The 17,502-nt window shown below is 47.8% G+C and overlaps 1 protein-coding gene across 2 annotated transcripts in view; it reads left to right on the forward strand.

Moving 5' to 3' along the window:
- SLC22A23 (solute carrier family 22 member 23) overlaps window positions 1–15,762 on the forward strand; it is a 182,879-nt gene extending 167,117 nt beyond the window's left edge. For both annotated transcript variants that reach the window (XM_060614927.3, XM_060614928.3), the window contains one exon: window positions 11,272–15,762. In XM_060614927.3, the coding sequence (XP_060470910.1) occupies window positions 11,272–11,629 (358 nt within the window). In that variant the 3' untranslated portion in view covers window positions 11,630–15,762. The remainder of the gene's footprint in view (window positions 1–11,271) is intronic.
- The last annotated feature ends 1,740 nt before the right edge of the window (window positions 15,763–17,502 follow it).

Consider the following 17,502-nt stretch of genomic DNA (forward strand, 5'->3'; position numbering starts at 1 on the left):
CTGAGAGTCAGCCGAGAACTTGACCCTGGGGTCCATCCAGGCAAGGAGCCTGAGGAACAGGGAGCAGGGACCTTTTCAGGGTATAGGAAGCTCGTGCTTAGCTACTTTTGTTTTAGTTCACAAGGTAAGGTTTGATCCTTTCTCGTGCTATGCCCACATAGTGGTACATGGATGCTCCATGATGCTATTAAGATCACAGTATAATAAAAGGGTTTCCCTTCATTTAAAAGGGCATCACTAAACTACAGAGTCGTGTCATTTTCCTGGTAATTACTGTTTGTGACTTATGGAAGAGCTCATCTTGATTTACATCACACTGAACTTTGCATGGGAATATCATTAGCATGTTTAACACACATGCTTTTTAAAAAATATAAATTGTGAATAAATCAGGCAGTTACTCAGCCATGAATTAAAATGCAGAAGTCAGCTTGATGCCACCCATCCACCCTTACTTGCCCACATGAGCAAACAAGTGGAGCCCAGTACAATTCAAGGCAGGACTTGTGCAGACTAATCATTTTAGCCCCTCGGGTGCTGCATGGGGCTCTGGGAGCAGACAGGCAGGTTCATGGACTTTCTTCCTACATTTCCACGAGTCATGCTGACCAGAGAAATTTCACATGACCTCATTTTGCTTCATTCTCCTGGATTATTACAATACATGCCAAGGAACTGTATATTTAAGAAAAAAGCAATTAAATGCCAAGTAATTCATCCTGTTCCAACCCTCTGCTAAGCCAAAGTGAAGAGCCTAAAGCTTATTTCATGCTAGAGGTTGCAAAATGCCTTAGGCGGACAGCATCTCCCTCAGTGTCCTTTCTTTACCTAAATTCCCTTACTTTACGAAAGAATGCAGCAAAGAGGGTTCTTTCATTAGTGCCCAAGTCAAGGTTGGACCTTCTGGCTTTCCAGCTGGCCTCCCCGCAGATTTGTGTGATTATGTATCGTTCTCTGGGAGCGGCCAGCTACCCCTGAACTCTGGGAGTTGATAGACCTCATTAGTCATTGTTAGATTTTGCTTAACAAGCTAAACTGAAGGAAATACAGTATCCTTTTCCTCTTTGATGCAAACCTGGAAAGATTATTTGGGAATACAAATTCAACAAATATGTTCTTAGATTTGGCTTGCCAAGATGACAAACTGGAAAAAATATTTGACCTTTGGTGATGTTTTTGTACTTGCCGAGGATGAAAGGAAATCAAGTACAAAGGGGGTCTCAGGCCAGGAGGGAAGAGTTGCTGGTGTCATTCCCTTACCCTTCCCTTCAGAGTCTCTTTTTTGCAAATACACTCAGGGACAATTCCCATGGAGTCCCTGGACAATAATTGGCCTCCCTCCCCTCCCCCCACTTTACAAAGATAAATCCAAGATAAACTAGGATGAGCGGCTTGGGGTGTGTGAGCTTCATTTGTTTGTTTGTTTGTTTGTTTGTTTCTTTTTCTCATTGAAGTGTCATCGATATCCAGTGTTATATTAGTTTCATTTTTCTTCATACTAAACTAACCTTTTTTTACAAGGCTGTTATTAAAAACATACCTTCTGAACCAGAACAGTAGCCAAGGTTAAGATGCCAGGATTAACTAACTAGAAGCAAATAGGAGGGTAAGAACTTTTTTTGAACAAAGGCTTGTGGAAATCCATTGTCCAAGAATGACGGAGACTCAGGGCACCTCTTGCATTTTTGGCTCAGGTCACAATCTCCGGGCCTTGGGATCAATCCCCACCTTGGGCTCCGTGCTGAGCATGGAGCCTGCTTAAGATTCTCTCTCTCTCCCTCTGCCCTTCTCCCCCACTCAAGAAGTCTCTCTTTCATTCCCTCTAAAATAATTTTTTTTCGTTTTAAATTAAAAAAAAAAATTGACAGAGACTCACTAGAATCTAATGAACTGATTAATACCATTGTTTCATGAGACTCCATCCAGACTTTATATTACAGAGAAGCACTTCCCTCCGACCCAAGCATGGTCCACATGCTGTTCATTTATCATCAGCTGATGCAACAAGTTCTTGGATTCTCTTCCAAAGGCTTCAGGAGTTACGTGCCTCTGCAGGCAGACAGGGACGAGAGAGAGAGAGAGAGAGAGAGAGACAGAGACAGAGAGAGACAGAGAGAGAGGGAGAACGAGAGGGAGAGCAAGCGAGAGAGGGGAAGACCTGTCTGCAGCACCCTCTCCCCTTTGGCTTGGTGAGAAGTGGCCAGGGGCCCTGGTTGGTCTACAAGCAGTTGGTGGCTTTTTTGTGCAAGATCATCTTTTCCATGCAGTGTCCATCTGGAAGCTGCAGGTGGGAGCCCCTGAGGCCTTTGCTGTCTTGCTCACCCCTCACAAAAGGGATCAGTTAATAGAGGAGGCAGGCACTGGTGATAACAGGCCCATTTCATTTTCCAACAATTCCACACAGATTCCTCAGAGCCCCTGGGCCTTGGCTGTTAATTCTCTGTTCTGTCTGAGCTTACCTAATCCTTCCTAGTGTCTTCTCCTGCTTTCCTCCCCTCCAGGCTATCTCACCCCTTTCTTCTAGAAACTTCTTTCTTGGAACTTGCCTTCTTGGAGAACTTCCTTCTGAGTAACTCCTCCCTACGCCCACGTCAGGATTAAGAACCTGGGCCCTGATGTCCTCCTCTCTAAAGTGCCTCAAGGACAGAGATGGCCTATGTGTAATGTGACATCTGGAGTCTGTTTAACCTTTCTAAAGATTTGTGTCTTACATAATCTACATACATACATATATTACAAATGCTGAGGACCAAGGAGCCAAGGCACACTGGCTAGTTCAAGAGCAGGGTGAGAACAACCAAAGTGCAGAGGATGTGGCCTAGAGCCTCAGACTCGCATCTCCAGCATGAGGAAGGAGTGACATGGAACTGTGTGTGATCCCAAGGGCTGCTTTTCTGGGTGGCCTTAGGCAAGTCCCTCTGCCAGCCTTCATTCATCTCTTTTGCCCTAACACGAAACTCGTTATGACCGCCTTATTATTTGGCGGGGATGCTGAGGGGGAAAAGGATATGTAGAAAGGATCCAGCCTCAGCAGATGACAGTTGATATTATTAATTATTCCTACCTGAATGTTGTTGGCAGTTATATTTATTTCTGTAAGAATTGGCACAAATTTTTGTTTATCCTTGACTTACAGAAATAGAGTAAAGACAAACTAAGTAATATAAAAGAGGAAGTGAAAACTGGGAGGTTTGTTCTGTTTAAATGCAAGATGCTGGGATTCCAGTGTTTAAAAGCATAATTTCAAGATTCTAGAATTCTTAATTTAAGCTTGCTACTTCTAACAGTTGGCCTGTGTATTACTCTTTATATCTTTAATTTAGATACTATTACTAGTAAAATAAAAGCCACTGGATATTAAAATGTTTCTGTTTCTAAAGCACGGGGAGGCAAAATTTGCCCCCCGGTTCTCTTTTAACTGTAAATTGAGGTGGCCGCCTGCTGTGATATTTAAACATGGGCATATGCTGCCCTCTAGTGCCAATCGAAAGAAAAGCAAAAAATGCACAAAGTCAGCATTTAGAAGAGAAAAATTAACGTAATGTTAATAATGACCCCATTCTCTAAACTGAGATTTCAGAAAAACAACACCAAGCCAAAAATGGTATACCAAATTCTTCCAAAAGTGTCCCTCACCTTCCTGTGTAATTTCAAAGTATCCTTGATAGAAAACCAAATAGCAAATTGCTTTCATGGAAAAAATATATAAAGATATACTGCATATTATATATGCACGTGGACTGCACCTTATATACACACACATATGTAGATACTTTTCTTAAATGAGCTGTCTAATCCTACCATAAATCAAATATATATGGCAGGATTTATTAACATTAATATTACATATTTTTATATTATGAAGTAAGACTTTCATCCCATGCCAACTTCTCTAACGGTGAATCTGTGAACCCCCTTCCTTGTGGGCCTGTGTCCTCTACCCTCCTGTATATAAACTCATGTGTGGACTTCATTTGCACTAAGCAAGTTAAGTCTCTCTCACTGCTAGTCAGTGCCGTCCACACTTAACGACAAGAAGGTCAGGCAGAAACCCAGAAGGTTTCAGAGAAAATGATGTCTCACTGGTATTAACAGCCCCAAGGAAACACACCCATTACCCCCAGCATCCAGTATGTCCCTTGCAGCATCCTGTGGCTTCCAGAGTGGCCAGAATTATCAAAAAGACTGAGTGGCTATTTTGGGTGTTCATATTATCCATCTTACAGATGGTTTTACTCACATCACCCTTCATAATGTCTGTCTATATTTAACCTACCCCATTCATTTGGGTGAGCTGACCTTCCTACCTAGGAAGCCAGTATAGTCCACAAGCATCCAATATTTATTAGGCATAAATAATACGTGCCAGTTGGTATTCTAGAAAATAATCCTTGCCCTTGACAAGCTCATAGACTAAATGAAGATGGTGGGCATATGAGGAAATACTAACAAAAAGGTACAGAGTGTCTTTAAAAAGTGGTCTGGGACTCTGCCTGGGAAGGAGGTTGATATCTGGAAGATCCTCCCCTCTCCAAAATATTGCTATTCCTTATTTGTGTCCCCTTGTTGGCCCAGTAGCACAATGGTGTGACTATTCCTATAGTACATCCGGTCTCTCTCCCTTGGTGAAAGGCTTTCTTTCTTTCTTTTTTTTTTTTAAATGTCTGTTTATTTTTGAGAAATGGAGAGAAAGAGAAAGCAGGGGAGGGACAAAGAGAGGGGAGACAGAGGATCCAAAGCAGGCTCTGTGCTGACAACAGAGAGCCAGATGTGGGGTTCAAACTCACGAACCCACAAACCGTGAGATCATGACCTGAGCCGAAGTTGGATGCTTAGCCAACAGAGCCACCCAGGTGCCTCTGGTGGTGGAAGAGTTTCTAACTGGTGACACATCACAGCCTGGTGAGAGCAGGCTGTCTATTTTCTTCCATAGCTAAGGCTAGGAAATTCCATCACTCACTGAGTGTATTAGTTATCTATTGCTGTGTAACAAATTACCCCCCAGAACTTAGTCGCTTAAAACAGCACAGGCTTGCTGTCTCACAGTTTCCGTGGGCAGGAGTCAGCAAGGCCTAGCTATGTCCTCTGCTTCAGGATCTCCCACAGGCTGCAGTGGACCAGGGTAGGATCAGTCTTCAAGCTCATTCAGTAATGGGTAGATCTCTTAGTCTGTTGGGTCTGCTAGAACAGAATACCACAGACTGAGTGACTTATAAACAACAGTAATTTATTTCTTACAGTTTTAGAGGCTGGAAGTCCAAGATCAAGGTGTCAGCAGATTTGGTGTTTAGTCTGATTCCTGGTTCATTGATGGCCATCTTCCCCCTGTGTCCTCACATGGGAGAGAGGTGAGGGAGCTCTCTGGGGCCCCTTTTCTAAGGGCACTAATACCATTCATGAGTGTCCCACCCTCATGACCTAATCAGCTCCCAAAGGCCCCCTCCTAATACCATCACAATGGGGGTTAGGAATTGGGGGGTATAGACATTCAGACCATAACAGCAGGATTCAGTTCCTCTCTGGCTATTGGACCAAGAGCCTCAGTTCTCTGCTGGCTGGAGGTCACCTTAGCCTTGCTGCCTGGAGTGTAGCAGCATAATAGCTTGTTTCATCAAAGCCAGCAAGAGAATCTACTAGAAGTAAGTCTTTCATAACCTAATCACAGAAGGAACATCTCATTACCTTTGCCATATTTTACTGGTGAAAAGTTACTGGGTCCAGCTCACACTCAAGGTACAAGGGTATGAATGCTTGGGAGGTGCGGATCTTTGGAGCCACTTTAGAAATCTGACTGCCATGCAGAGGGATACCAAACTGAGTTCACCTGGTTCCTGCCCCTAAAAACCACTAATGTCTGTTAGAGACACAGACACAAACACAAAGGAGTCTTTGAGCTCTGTAAGGTGCACCGAGGGGAGGGAGGACGGGGCAGCTGGGCCAGAGCACTTTTTCGGCTTGGTCAGTCTGTGCTCTGGAAACTGCCGGGACTGTGATTTGCAGAGAGACAGTGGCCCGGGAGGAGGGATGTGTGTATCCAAAGGAGAGGCAGGAGGGAGCAAGTGTTCATTCCGAAGGAGCAGGGAGCCTGGGCAGGGGTCCCTGGGAGGAAGAGGGTGGGTGGGTTTGAGGCAGCTTTAAGAGGCGTCCTTTGCAGGGTGTGGGTGGGAGGCCAGGGGGAGAAGGAAGAAGAAGGACCAAAGTGGCACCGGCATCCTCTGCCACCTGTGGGTCTCTCATCCTGGAGGCTCCGGTGGACCCATGAGAAGGGCTCATGCTGTCTTCATCCCATCAGTTCTTGAACTTGCTCAGCCCCAGCTGGGCCCCTGCTGTCAGGCTTCTCCCCAGCACTAGCGGGACAGACACCACCACCCGAGACCAACCCACCAATCTCCCGGTCTTCCCTTCACTTCCTGCTCTGTGTCACTTGTTGAATATTAACGCAGCAAGAAAGAAGTTAGAAATACACCAATATTTCTGCTTTGTGAGGAGAAGGGAGAAGGAGCTTAGACAGCTGGGAATCAAAACAGCCAACGTGTACTCAGCACGTCCTGTCCCAGCAGTAGGGACACAGTGCCCCAGCTTTGCCGATGCATGACTTCTTGTCCCCGTTTCAGATCCTCCCTGAGGCTCACAGAGGTGAGGCTGCTCATGACAGAGCCAGAATTCTTACCTGGGGCCCACCGGCTCCCAACCTGTGCTCTTAAATCAGTGCATCTCCAGCCTGGGGAGCAAGAAAGGTCTGTTCGGCAGCTGCTCTGGCCTGGCCTGTGCGTGTGGGCCAGGCGGCTGCCCGTCCTCACAACCTCTACCTGAACAAACCCCAGTGAGCCTCTCTGTGCCAGGCCCAGGGACCGCAGGGGACGAGACTTGTCTCCTTCCAGAGCAACGGATGGGGAGACCATTTCCAGCTGGGGAACCAGCAGAACTGAGCAGAGCAGAGGCGAGAGCCTCACAGAGGGAGTGGGGTCGGGGGAGCCAAGGAGTTCAGGGATTGGGGTGCAGGGCCAGGGGTCGGCCAGAGGCCAGCGAGCATATTCTAGAAAAGTCACTTGTCAGCAGTGAGGAAAGAACCCGAGGGAATAGGAGGAGGACACAAGATATGCCAGTTAGGGGGGTGTGACCCAGACAGGCTGAACTTGGCCATGGGGCTTGGCCATGGGTTGGACAGAAGAGGCTGGGAAAGGGAACAGACTCCCAGGCTCCGGCTCTGTCCTGGGGGCCGTGTGCTTGGTGAGCCGGCAAGCGGTGTCACCCCACCCCCACCTTGGCCTCAGCACAAGGGACATGAGGAAACCCCTCCCGCGTGTGAAGGTACAAGACTGCTGCTCATTTGGGGCTGAGAGAAGGGAAGGGAGAAGTGTCTTCTCTTGTTATGAAACATGACAAAATGGGGAAGGGAGACTCACCCACTGTCCCACCCAAGCACAGGATTGCCATTATTCTGTTCCATTCTTTGTTAACGTGTTTCTTTACGTTTCTTTTTCTCTTTTTAAAAAATTTTTTTAACATTTATTTATTTTTGAGAAAGAGCGAGATAGAGTGCAAGCAGGGAAGGGGCAGAGAGAGGAGAGGGGGACACAGAATCCGAAGCAGGCTCAGTGCTGACAGCAGACAGCCCAACGCAGGGTTGGAAACCATGAACCCTGAGATCATGACCTGAGCCAAAGTCAGATGCTTAACCAACTATGCCACCCAGGTGCCCCAAAAAGTGTTTCTTTTCTGTGCTCCTTCCTGTCTTGGCTGTAGAGTTCTGATATGTCTGCTTTAAGGTGGCACTTAGGTACAACTGTCAACCTGGAGAGCCCCAAGGCGCCTGCCCTCCCTGTCGGAGTCCCCCTTGTTCCTGTCACTCCTGCGCATCCAAGACTGGCCAGCAGGACAGCAGGAGCTCGTCCCACTCACTGTTGACAGCAAAGGCTCCAGGGAGAAGGAACCGGCTGCTCAGCCACCTGAGCCTGAGCAGGGGTGACAGAGAGGGGCAGCCACTGGAAGCTTTGGGGGTTTGTGTCTGCAGGAGGACCCAGTCCCCACAGCTGGAATAATTTGGGGTGTTTTTAACAGCTTTATTGAGCTATAATTTACATACCATATAATCCGTCCATTTTAAATCTACAATTCAATGATCTTAGTGCAGTCGCCACCATAAACCCAGTTATAGAACATTTCCATCACCTCCAAAAGTTGTCTCCTGGCCCTTTGCAGTCCGTCTCTGTCCCCACTCCCAGCCCCAGACAATCACTCATCTTTTTGTCTTGCAGATTTGCACCCCCCTTGCCTTTTCTGGTATTTCATAAATGGAATCACACAATCAGTATATTTTTGAAACTCACCCATGAGCACCTGTTGCACCTCACCCCCTTTCTTCCTGTCGAATACTGTTCCGTTGTGCATGGCGTGCCTTTTTTTGTTTATCCAGTCACCTGTGGACGGACATCGGGATTCTTTCTGGTTTTTGGCTATGATGAATAATGCCGCAGCAAACCTTCGCTTCTAGGTTTTTGGGTGGTCTATGTTTTCATGTCTCATAAGAGTGGAATTGCTGGGTCATACAAAAGTTTATATTTAATTTTTTCACCAACTGCCAAACTTTTCCACAGCCGCCACCCTCCTTCCTCGCAGTAGGGTTTGTGGGTCTCATCCTCTCCTCAGCCTTGCCAACACAGGTTACTCTCTGCCTTTTAGATTCCTGCCGTCCTAGTGCGTGTCGGTGAGGCGGTGTCTCATTGGGGTGGGGATATCCATGTCTCTAATGGCCAGGGATACCATACACCTGCTTGTGGGCTCCAGGTGTTTTATAGTTTGTACAGTTTCTCTGGAGAAATGTCTGTTCAGATCTGTGCCTCATTTATTACATTGGGTGTCTTCACACTAACGGTTCTTTATATATTCTGGATACAAGTCCTTTATCAGACATGCTCAGTAACCGTGTTCTCCCAGGCCATGGCTTCCATTTTCATTTTCTTGAGAGTGTCTCTTGAAGGGCAGAAGTTTTTTATTGTGATGAAGTCCTATTGATCATTTTCTCTTCTAGATCCTGCTTCTGATTTCACATGTAATCTTTGCCGCATCTAAGATCACAACAAGCTTCCCTTATATTTTCTTCTTAAAATTGTTGTAGGGTTGGGGCACCTGGGTGGCTCAGTCGGTTAAGCATCCGACCTCAGCTCAGGTTGTGATCTCACAGCTCGTGGGTTCAAGCCCTGCATCAGGCTCTGTGCTGACAGCTCAGAGCCTGGATCCTGCTTCCAATTCTGTGTCTCCCTCTCTCTCTGACCCTCCCCTGCTCATACTGTCTATCTCTGTCTCAAAAATAAACATTAAAAAAAGTGTTCTAGGGTTAGCGCTTATACTCGAGTCCTCAAATCCATTCTTTGTTAACTTTTATGCGTGATATTACATAAACACCCAACTTTGTTCTTTTGCATGTGGATTTCCAGTTGTCCCAGAACCATTGTTGAAAAGACTCTCCTTTCTCCATTGAATTTGCCTCTGTCAAAAATCGGTTGACTGTAAATGTAAGAGTTTTTTCTTCTGAACTCTCAGTTGTTCCATTGATCTATCGACACACCAATAAATACCACACTGCCTTTATTACTAGAGCTTTATCCTAAGTCCTAAAATTGGGAAGGTAAGCCCTTGAATTTTGTTACGTTTCAAAATCATTTTGGTTCTTCTGGGTCCTTTACATTCCCATATAAATCTTGGGATCAGATTATCTTTTTCTGGAAAAAAAAAAGTCATCTGGGAAGTTGATAGGGGTTGTGTTGCATCTATACATTCCTTCTAAGATGGAAGAATTGCCATCTTGACAGTATTGAGTCCTCCAAACCATGAACATGGAATGTCTCTTCATTTATTATATATTTTTAATCTTTTCTCAGCAATGATTTATAGATTTCGGTATACAAGTATTGCAATTTTTTTGTTTTTATTTCTAAGTATTTATTTTTTTGATGTTGCTATAACTGGAATTTTCTTAATTTCATTTTCAGCTTCTTTGTTGCTAGCATGTAGATGTACAGTTGACTTTCGCACATTGGTTTTGTGTCTCATCCCCTTGTATGTCAGTACTTTTGTGAGTTAGAGCCACCTGTAGTGCCAACCAAGAGAATCAGAGGCTCCTCCGAGAGCCTGCTGCAGGGGCCTTCTGCCCAAGCACATCCAAGAATAAAGGTCATTTTACTAAAGGGTGGTGCATAAGCTCTTAAGCAACTCCAGTGAAAGTTCTTCCTTTTTAAAACAACTGAAATCCACATTCCTGTACCCTCTGCCCACTGGTCTGGGTCTGCTCTCTGAGACGACCCCTTCCTTGAGACAAGACTGCATCCATCAGGCCCCTTCATTGTAGCTCCAGTGCAGAGACCAGACAGCCCTCCCTGGCCTATTCATTGCAGGGCCCAGTGGGGCCACGACTTCCTGTCACCTGAATCTCATGGTCCCCTTTACTGCAGCCTGGCCCTGCACTGCTTTCTCAGTGGCCACATGATACCTTATCCCCCAAAATATGCTTTTATGTCAAAGGAGAGATGTTGGAGCTTTGACGGATTTTAATGTTGCATATCTACTAATCTCTCTAGAACTTTTGGTAGGTTCCCTCAAATGGCAGAGGAACGGAGATAAATGGCACTCGCTCTAGGCTTACATTTAGGACTTTCTGAGCTCAGTGCTGCTGTGAATTTCTCTCAATCACAGTGTAAGGTTCCTGGTATAGTAGCTCCCCAAGCTGGGAATGATGGTATGGTGTGCAACAATAAATAACGACTCACGGTGAGAAAAATTATTGTCCTTCAAAGTATCTCCCAGTCTCTCTAGTTATGGCCAGAGAAAATCTGTTAGTGCTGGTATGTCTATATTACTCTCTTTAACCTCTGTTAATCCACCCCCACCCCTACTCCCCAGTTTCTAAATGAAGAGCAAACCTTGGGAAAGAGCATAATTTAATAACACTTTGTTTTTCATTGCATATCATTTATGGCAAGTGGTACTGGTTTTCCATTTACAGTAGTGTTGTGAAATTGCCTTTCAAAATAAAGTAAAACAACTTGCGCTGGTGAGAAAAAGTATTCTCTAGAGGTGGTACAAAGCCGGCCAAGGCGAAGGTGGTTTGGGATATCCATCATGTGGGATACACTGGGGTGGTGCCATGAACTTGCTCCGTGATCCTGCCCAAGCGTGTCCCCTCCCTCCGCCACCCCCCACAGAGTTGCCGTGCCCTTCCATGGCAGGGTGTGACTGTGGACACTGACCGTGTGTGCTCGTGCCCTCCTGCAGGTGCGGCGGGCTGGGGCTGGTGCTGGCCAGCGCGGGCTTCGGCATGCTGACGGCACCCATCATCGATCTGCACAACCAGAAAGGCTACTTCCTGCACCACATCATTTTTGCCTGCTGCACGCTCATCTGCATCATCTGCATCCTCCTGCTGCCTGAGAGCAGGAACCAGAGCCTGCCCGAGAACATCTCCAATGGGGAGCACTACACACGGCAGCCGCTCCTGCCGCACAAGAAGGGGGAGCAGCCCCTCCTGCTCACCAACGCCGAGCTCAAGGACTACTCTGGCCTCCACGACGCGGCCACCGCGGGGGATGGGCTGCCGGAGAATGCCACGGCCAACGGCATGAAGTCCATGTAGCTCTCAGCATGGCCTTCCCTGAAGGGGGGCGCTGTGGGCTCCAAGGGTTTGGGGCTGTTTGGGCACAGGTTTACAGACCAGGGACCGAACACATGGCTGGGGGCAGGGAAACCCTAATTCTCCTGCTGATGCCACAGATGATAAGACTGTCAACTGGTGTGGGGAAACTCTGTCTTTCCAAGACTCTAAGGACCGTGTTTGAAGAAGCAGACTCTTTGGAAATAACCCTTTGGACTTTCTTTTCTGCCATGAAATGTTTGTATTTATTTTGGTCATTTTTACAAGAAGCACTTTATTCCCTTTTCCTCTGATCTCGAAACGGAACCACCTCCTTCGGAAGAGGGACACGGCCACCAAGGAGGACGCTGTAGGCAACCAGCGCAGCGGTCCTGGAGGTTACACACCATCCTTGCCCAGCACCCCACAGAGGAGCCAGGGGTCGCTCCCTCTGGGCCCGCTCCCCCCAAGGCCGCCTGCCTGTGTGCAGACTGACCGGTCGTGGAGCATCTCCATGACCACATTGTAGACAGAGTGAAATGTAAATGATTAGGTTTTTGCTAGAGAGTCTGTGTATGGTTTTTAAAGGGTTTTTGTGTGTGTGTGTTTGTGAGGTAAGAGCTTCTGTTCCATGTGTTGGGGGAAAGCAGCTCCCAGATGTCATTAAAACCAGCTTAGTCTTTCCTTCAGGATCATCCTTTCGTACTTGACGCTGGAAGGTGTCTGGGGAAAAGTTTGGACATTTCACCAGAAATCCTAAACAATGAGTGGTACTACGGCCACAGTTCGCTGACGCAGGCTTGCCTGGCCGAGCTCACGACGAGCAACGGTGTGGAGACGTGAGACATGTTAACATGATCAGGAATCCTTCCCGAGTTTGGCTCCACCAGGAAAGCGCCCCGTTCACACTCAGCTTCTTGGCCAGTGCAACTTGAAAACATGGCTACTCTCTGAACTGAAAACCACTAGGGACATAACTGAAACAGACGCCTGAGGCAAACCCACAGGAGCAAGGGGTGCTCTCCCAGACACAGCCCGTCACCCACATCTCGAGCACACACCACCGCATAGAGATCACCAGCCCGGACGACTGTCAGCTCTCACTGACCTCACGCTGAGAGACTGCGAAGCCTGTGGGAGCCGCTGCCCCCTCCAGCCTGCCTTTGCCTGCTTCCTGCTTCCTGTCACTTCCGTCAGCACAGAGGGGGGCTTAGGGCGAGGAGTGGGAATCTCACAGGTGAGTCCACCTGACCTCCAGCCTCTTTAAAGCATCAAGACCAGTGGAGAGAAAGCAATAACTCACCAAAGTTCAACACCCATCCCCGATAGCCAAGGGTTTTCATTGTGTTCCTCATTTTTGTCCCAGACAGTGAAGGCTTCTTCCTGCCTTTCCAGGTCAGGCTTTCTCCGCCTGTCTGGGGGTACTTCAGAGGAACCTTGGAGGGCCTCCTCAAGGACACCCAGGGGGCCACTAAAAAACAACACTGGCGCAGGCAGGCACTGCCTTGTAGCAACGCAGGCACCCGATTTTTTGGACAGCCTGGGTTCTTTCTAGAATTGTCCACCTCTGCACTCTGTGACATATGTCTTTGCTGTGAGCTGTGTTCTTCCAGGGAACTTGTGGCCTCGAGTCTGTGAAGCAACTAGGTGACTTCCAGCTGACAGCTGCTAGAACTCAAAAGGGCCAGAAAAGAGATTGCTATAACTTCCCCTTCTCCCTTTCCAGCTTTCCACCTGGCCTATTCTCAGTCCACCCACCTCTCTCCTCCAAAACTGCTAGACCCCAGTAGGAGCCCTCGGATGTGATAAAAACATTGCTGGGGAGGTGAGCAGACTTGCAGGCATGCGTGATTCCAGGGAGTCAACTGCACTGTGTCTGACTCATCACTAGTGCCTGGGGTGTCCAGCCTGCCTGCAAAGGAGGCCACCTGGGAAGCAGGCTGCCTGGGAAGGAAAGCCATCTGGGAAGGAGGCTGCCTGGGAAGGAGGCCATCTGGGAAGGAAGGCCACCTGGATGGAGGCCGCCTGGGATGGAGGCTGCCTGGGAAGGAGGCCACCTGGGAAGAAGGCTGCCTGGGAAGGAGGCCGCCTGGGAAGGAGGCCATCTGGGAAAGAAGGCCACCTGGGAAGGAAGCCACCTGGGAAGGAGGGCCTCCTGGGAAGGAAGGGCGCCTAGCAGTCTCTCCCCATTTCTACCTGCTCTGAGCCCAGCTCACCCAGGCCTTCCTTCATGTCAGTTAAGTCACTTTTGTTCCATGTTTCAATGTTAGTCTGCATTCACCTTAATTTAAAAAGAACTTTCTTTACATCTGTGCAGCCTTCACGTGCCAAACTTGTGACATACCTTTTGCCTTTTTTAGAGTACTTGCTACAAAGCCACCTGGCAGCAAGACCCATTAAGTCCAGGCAGCAGTCAGGCCACAGGGCAGCTGGGGAGGCAGGAAGGAGCCAGTGAGGTCCCTGGGGCTGCTCCTGGCCGGGTACATGTCTGCATCCCTCACCCCAGCCCCGGGACACCTTGCAGTGCTGGGACAGCCCCCTTGCTGTCCTGCAGGACTCGAGCGTGTTCTCTCGCTGGTCAAGTAGACCTTCTGTAAGAAATGTACTGAAGCTGTCGTGTGCTGCCAGTAATCTCTATCCAGGAAGGCAGAGGCGAGGCACAGCACAAAGTCCTGTTCCTTGGTCTCTGAGCTCCATCTGACGTGACAACTACAAAAACTAGTCCAGCAGAGACAGCACTGTCGCTTCAGCGATCAGGACTAACTCATCATCCACTAGAAGAGAAGCTAGCGTGAGGACTGGGCTCTTGGGACCAAAGTCTGGCAGATGTGAAGGAGGCTGTCTTGCCAACAATCAGTGAGGTCTCAGCAAAGAGGTCCCACAGCTCTTCTCTCCCAGCAGCCTCAGGGTCGGGCTGAGCTCCTGTCCTGTTGCTGGTTCAGCTTAGGGATTTCTGAAGCTCTTGAGGAATGCCTTTACGAAACGGAGCCAAAGCAGAAAAGCTTCCGTGTGGGCTGAGCACTGGGAAATCCCGTACCAAGTGAGCAAGGCAGCAGGGGGCCCACTGGAGCCTGATCCATCTCTGCATGGGTGGGGGCTGAGGCCACCAGCTCCCTGGCACCTGTCAGTAGTGTTTGGACTCCTCGGTCCTGTTTCCTTCGTCGTTAGTGAGGAAACACTTCTCAGGCACCTGCTATTCAAGTCCGCCCTCCCCACCACCTCCACCACCCCCACCCCCCACTGCCCGGGGAGACATCCCAGGGTACGTGCTCCAGCTCTCCTCCTCCTCTGCCACCCACTCGTGCATCCTGCTATCCTATCAGGGAGCTGTGATCCCCTTTCAATAAAAGTTATGCACAAATGTGAACACTTGAGACAGGGCTGGATATTTCATTTTGTTCTTTTCCAGAAGTCAACAAGAACACCACATGCACTAAATATTAGCACCAAGACAAATAGGAAACAGTTTTAAATGCTTTGTTTTCTAAAAGAGTATAATCACTTTCAACTAGGGAAAAGGGGCTGGTAAGTTGGTTTCGCCACAGAACAGAAAGAGAGCAAAAATAAACCTCGTAAAGGAAGTAATTGCACTCAAACATTACCACTTCCTAGAGCCAAACAAGAAATGACTGAAGTGCCATTAAATGAATCGTGTGACCATCGCATCGCCCAGCCCCTAGGTGGCGCGCAGGTGCACGCACATGCTGGGGGAGCCCACACTTCAACTCTTTTAAAGGACACCTCACTTTAATGTATTGTGTGTTTTGGAAAAGCAGTACAGTGTGTTATGTCTAGTGGGGAATACTTCCCTCTGTCCTTCCTGCAACCCCAACATTTGAGGTTTCTCTGTAAGAACCGTGTTACTGTACATGTCGACCGGGATTACTCTGGAGGTGCTCATTCATAGCACAAGCCTAAATCGGGTTCTGAACTGTCGTTCAAAGCTAAACGTCTGCATGATGTCACATCTGTTGTACCTTTGGGGAAAATTTGTATGTAAATGTACAGAAATAAAAATGTTGCCCCATTAACAAATTTCCACTGGAATGTCTTCCCTACCTCATCTGATGGTATCCAATGAAGGGCATTTCACAACCATTGACTACAAAGTAATAAAAACTCTACCTGTTTATGCAGCTCTCACTGTCCCTACTTCAGCGCCTCTGTAAACCGAGTCTTTACTCTCACCCTGAGGGGACAGCGGGTGGCCTCTTACCTCGCTTGCAGGGTCCTAGTCTTAAAAGGCAGGCAGAAGCAGAGATTGGAGTAAACACAAACTGTTCACTTAGTGATATTCTCAAACCACCTGAGAAACGGGAGCCATCAGGAAATTGGAGAGTTCTTTTCTCTTGTGTGTCGATGTCCTATTCTGTGGCCTGACAGTCCCTAGAGAGGTCAAGAAATGACTCTCTTACACTGTGATTCTGGGAGGAAAGACTGATAACCCAAAACTCTCTTTAATGTAGTATTTTTTAACAAGAAAACACTATTTCTTTAATAAAGTATTTATACCAAACTCTTCTCTCCATATCCCTGATTTTGTGTTACTTACTCTTCTTAGAGAGGGGCCCACTGTGCTTGCAACCTACCATGTGGCCGAGGCCTTTGACATTAGCACAGGAAGTCTGCAAAGGAGGCAAGTGTCTTAAACCCCAGATCAGCTCCTCTCAAGTGCCTTTATGTCCTGGCCAGAGTGTACCCACCCCTGGTTGCCTACTAGCTCAGTACGAGACTTTTGCCACTGCATGAAACATGTTACAGGGCCCTCAACTATCTGCCTCTAGCAACAAAAGGGGTCCACATGGACCCTGAAGATTAGAAAATCCTTTGCCAGGGGTCCTCAACCCTGCCTCTGCAGAGCAACATTGTGGGGAGCTTTCCAACTCCACCAAAACCTGGGCTGCAGGCCATCTGAACCTCTGGGGAAAGGTCAGGCGTGGGCAATCTGTGAAGGCCACCCCCAGGGATTCAGATGTGAAGCTGGGGTTAGAAGCCACTCACCCATGAAATACTGGCTTTTAGAAAAGAGTGTGAAAGAAAATGTGTAGTGTGGGAAACTAGAAAGTCCGGAATCCACTACACGTGGCAGGCAGGAAAGGGCTACAGATCGAAGGTAGCCAAAGCAGGTTCTTAGGACTTGGGAGAAAAGAAAGTGATAGCAAAAAGAGCAAGGAGGAACTAAAGCATTTGGATCCATAAAAATTAAGTGGATAAATACAATAACTGACATCTGAATTGTGAGGGCACTCACAGAGTCTGCAAAACATGTAGGTGTACTTAATCCTAACAACAACCCAGTCAAGGCAGAGATTATTCTTGATTTACAGGTGAGGAAACAGGGCCCAGAGAAGTTAGAACTTCACCCAGTCCATAAATCCAGTGAGCAGTGTGAGGCAGGACTGGACCCAGGCCCAAGGGAGAACACGGCAGGAGGAGCCATGATGGGAAAAGGCTCAGCCAGAATGGGACAGGAAGAACATAATGTGAAGCACAAAGACTTATTACCTTAATTCTAATTGGGAAGGTACACAGCAGGGTCATAACTAATTTACCTCCTTCCTAAATTATCAGTTCCAACAAAATCCCTTTTTTATTTTTAAAAAAATTTTTTAACATTTATTCATTTTTGAGAGATGGAAAGAGACAGAGCATGAGTGGGGGAGGGGCAGAGAGAGAGAGAGGGAGACACAGAATCCGAAGCAAGCTCCAGGCTCTGAGCTGTCAGCACAGAGCATGATGTGGGGCTCGATCCTACGGACCATGAGATCATGACCTGAGCCGAAGTTGGACACTTAACCAACTGAGCCACCCAGGCGCCCCAAAATCCCATTTTTTACCCCAGCTCCCTAGTACTGAGCGGTCACAAGGGGAACCCC

The sequence above is a fragment of the Panthera onca genome, chromosome B2, assembly GCF_046562875.1.
Source record: "Panthera onca isolate mPanOnc1 chromosome B2, mPanOnc1 haplotype 2, whole genome shotgun sequence".
Classification (NCBI taxonomy): Eukaryota; Metazoa; Chordata; class Mammalia; order Carnivora; family Felidae; genus Panthera; species Panthera onca.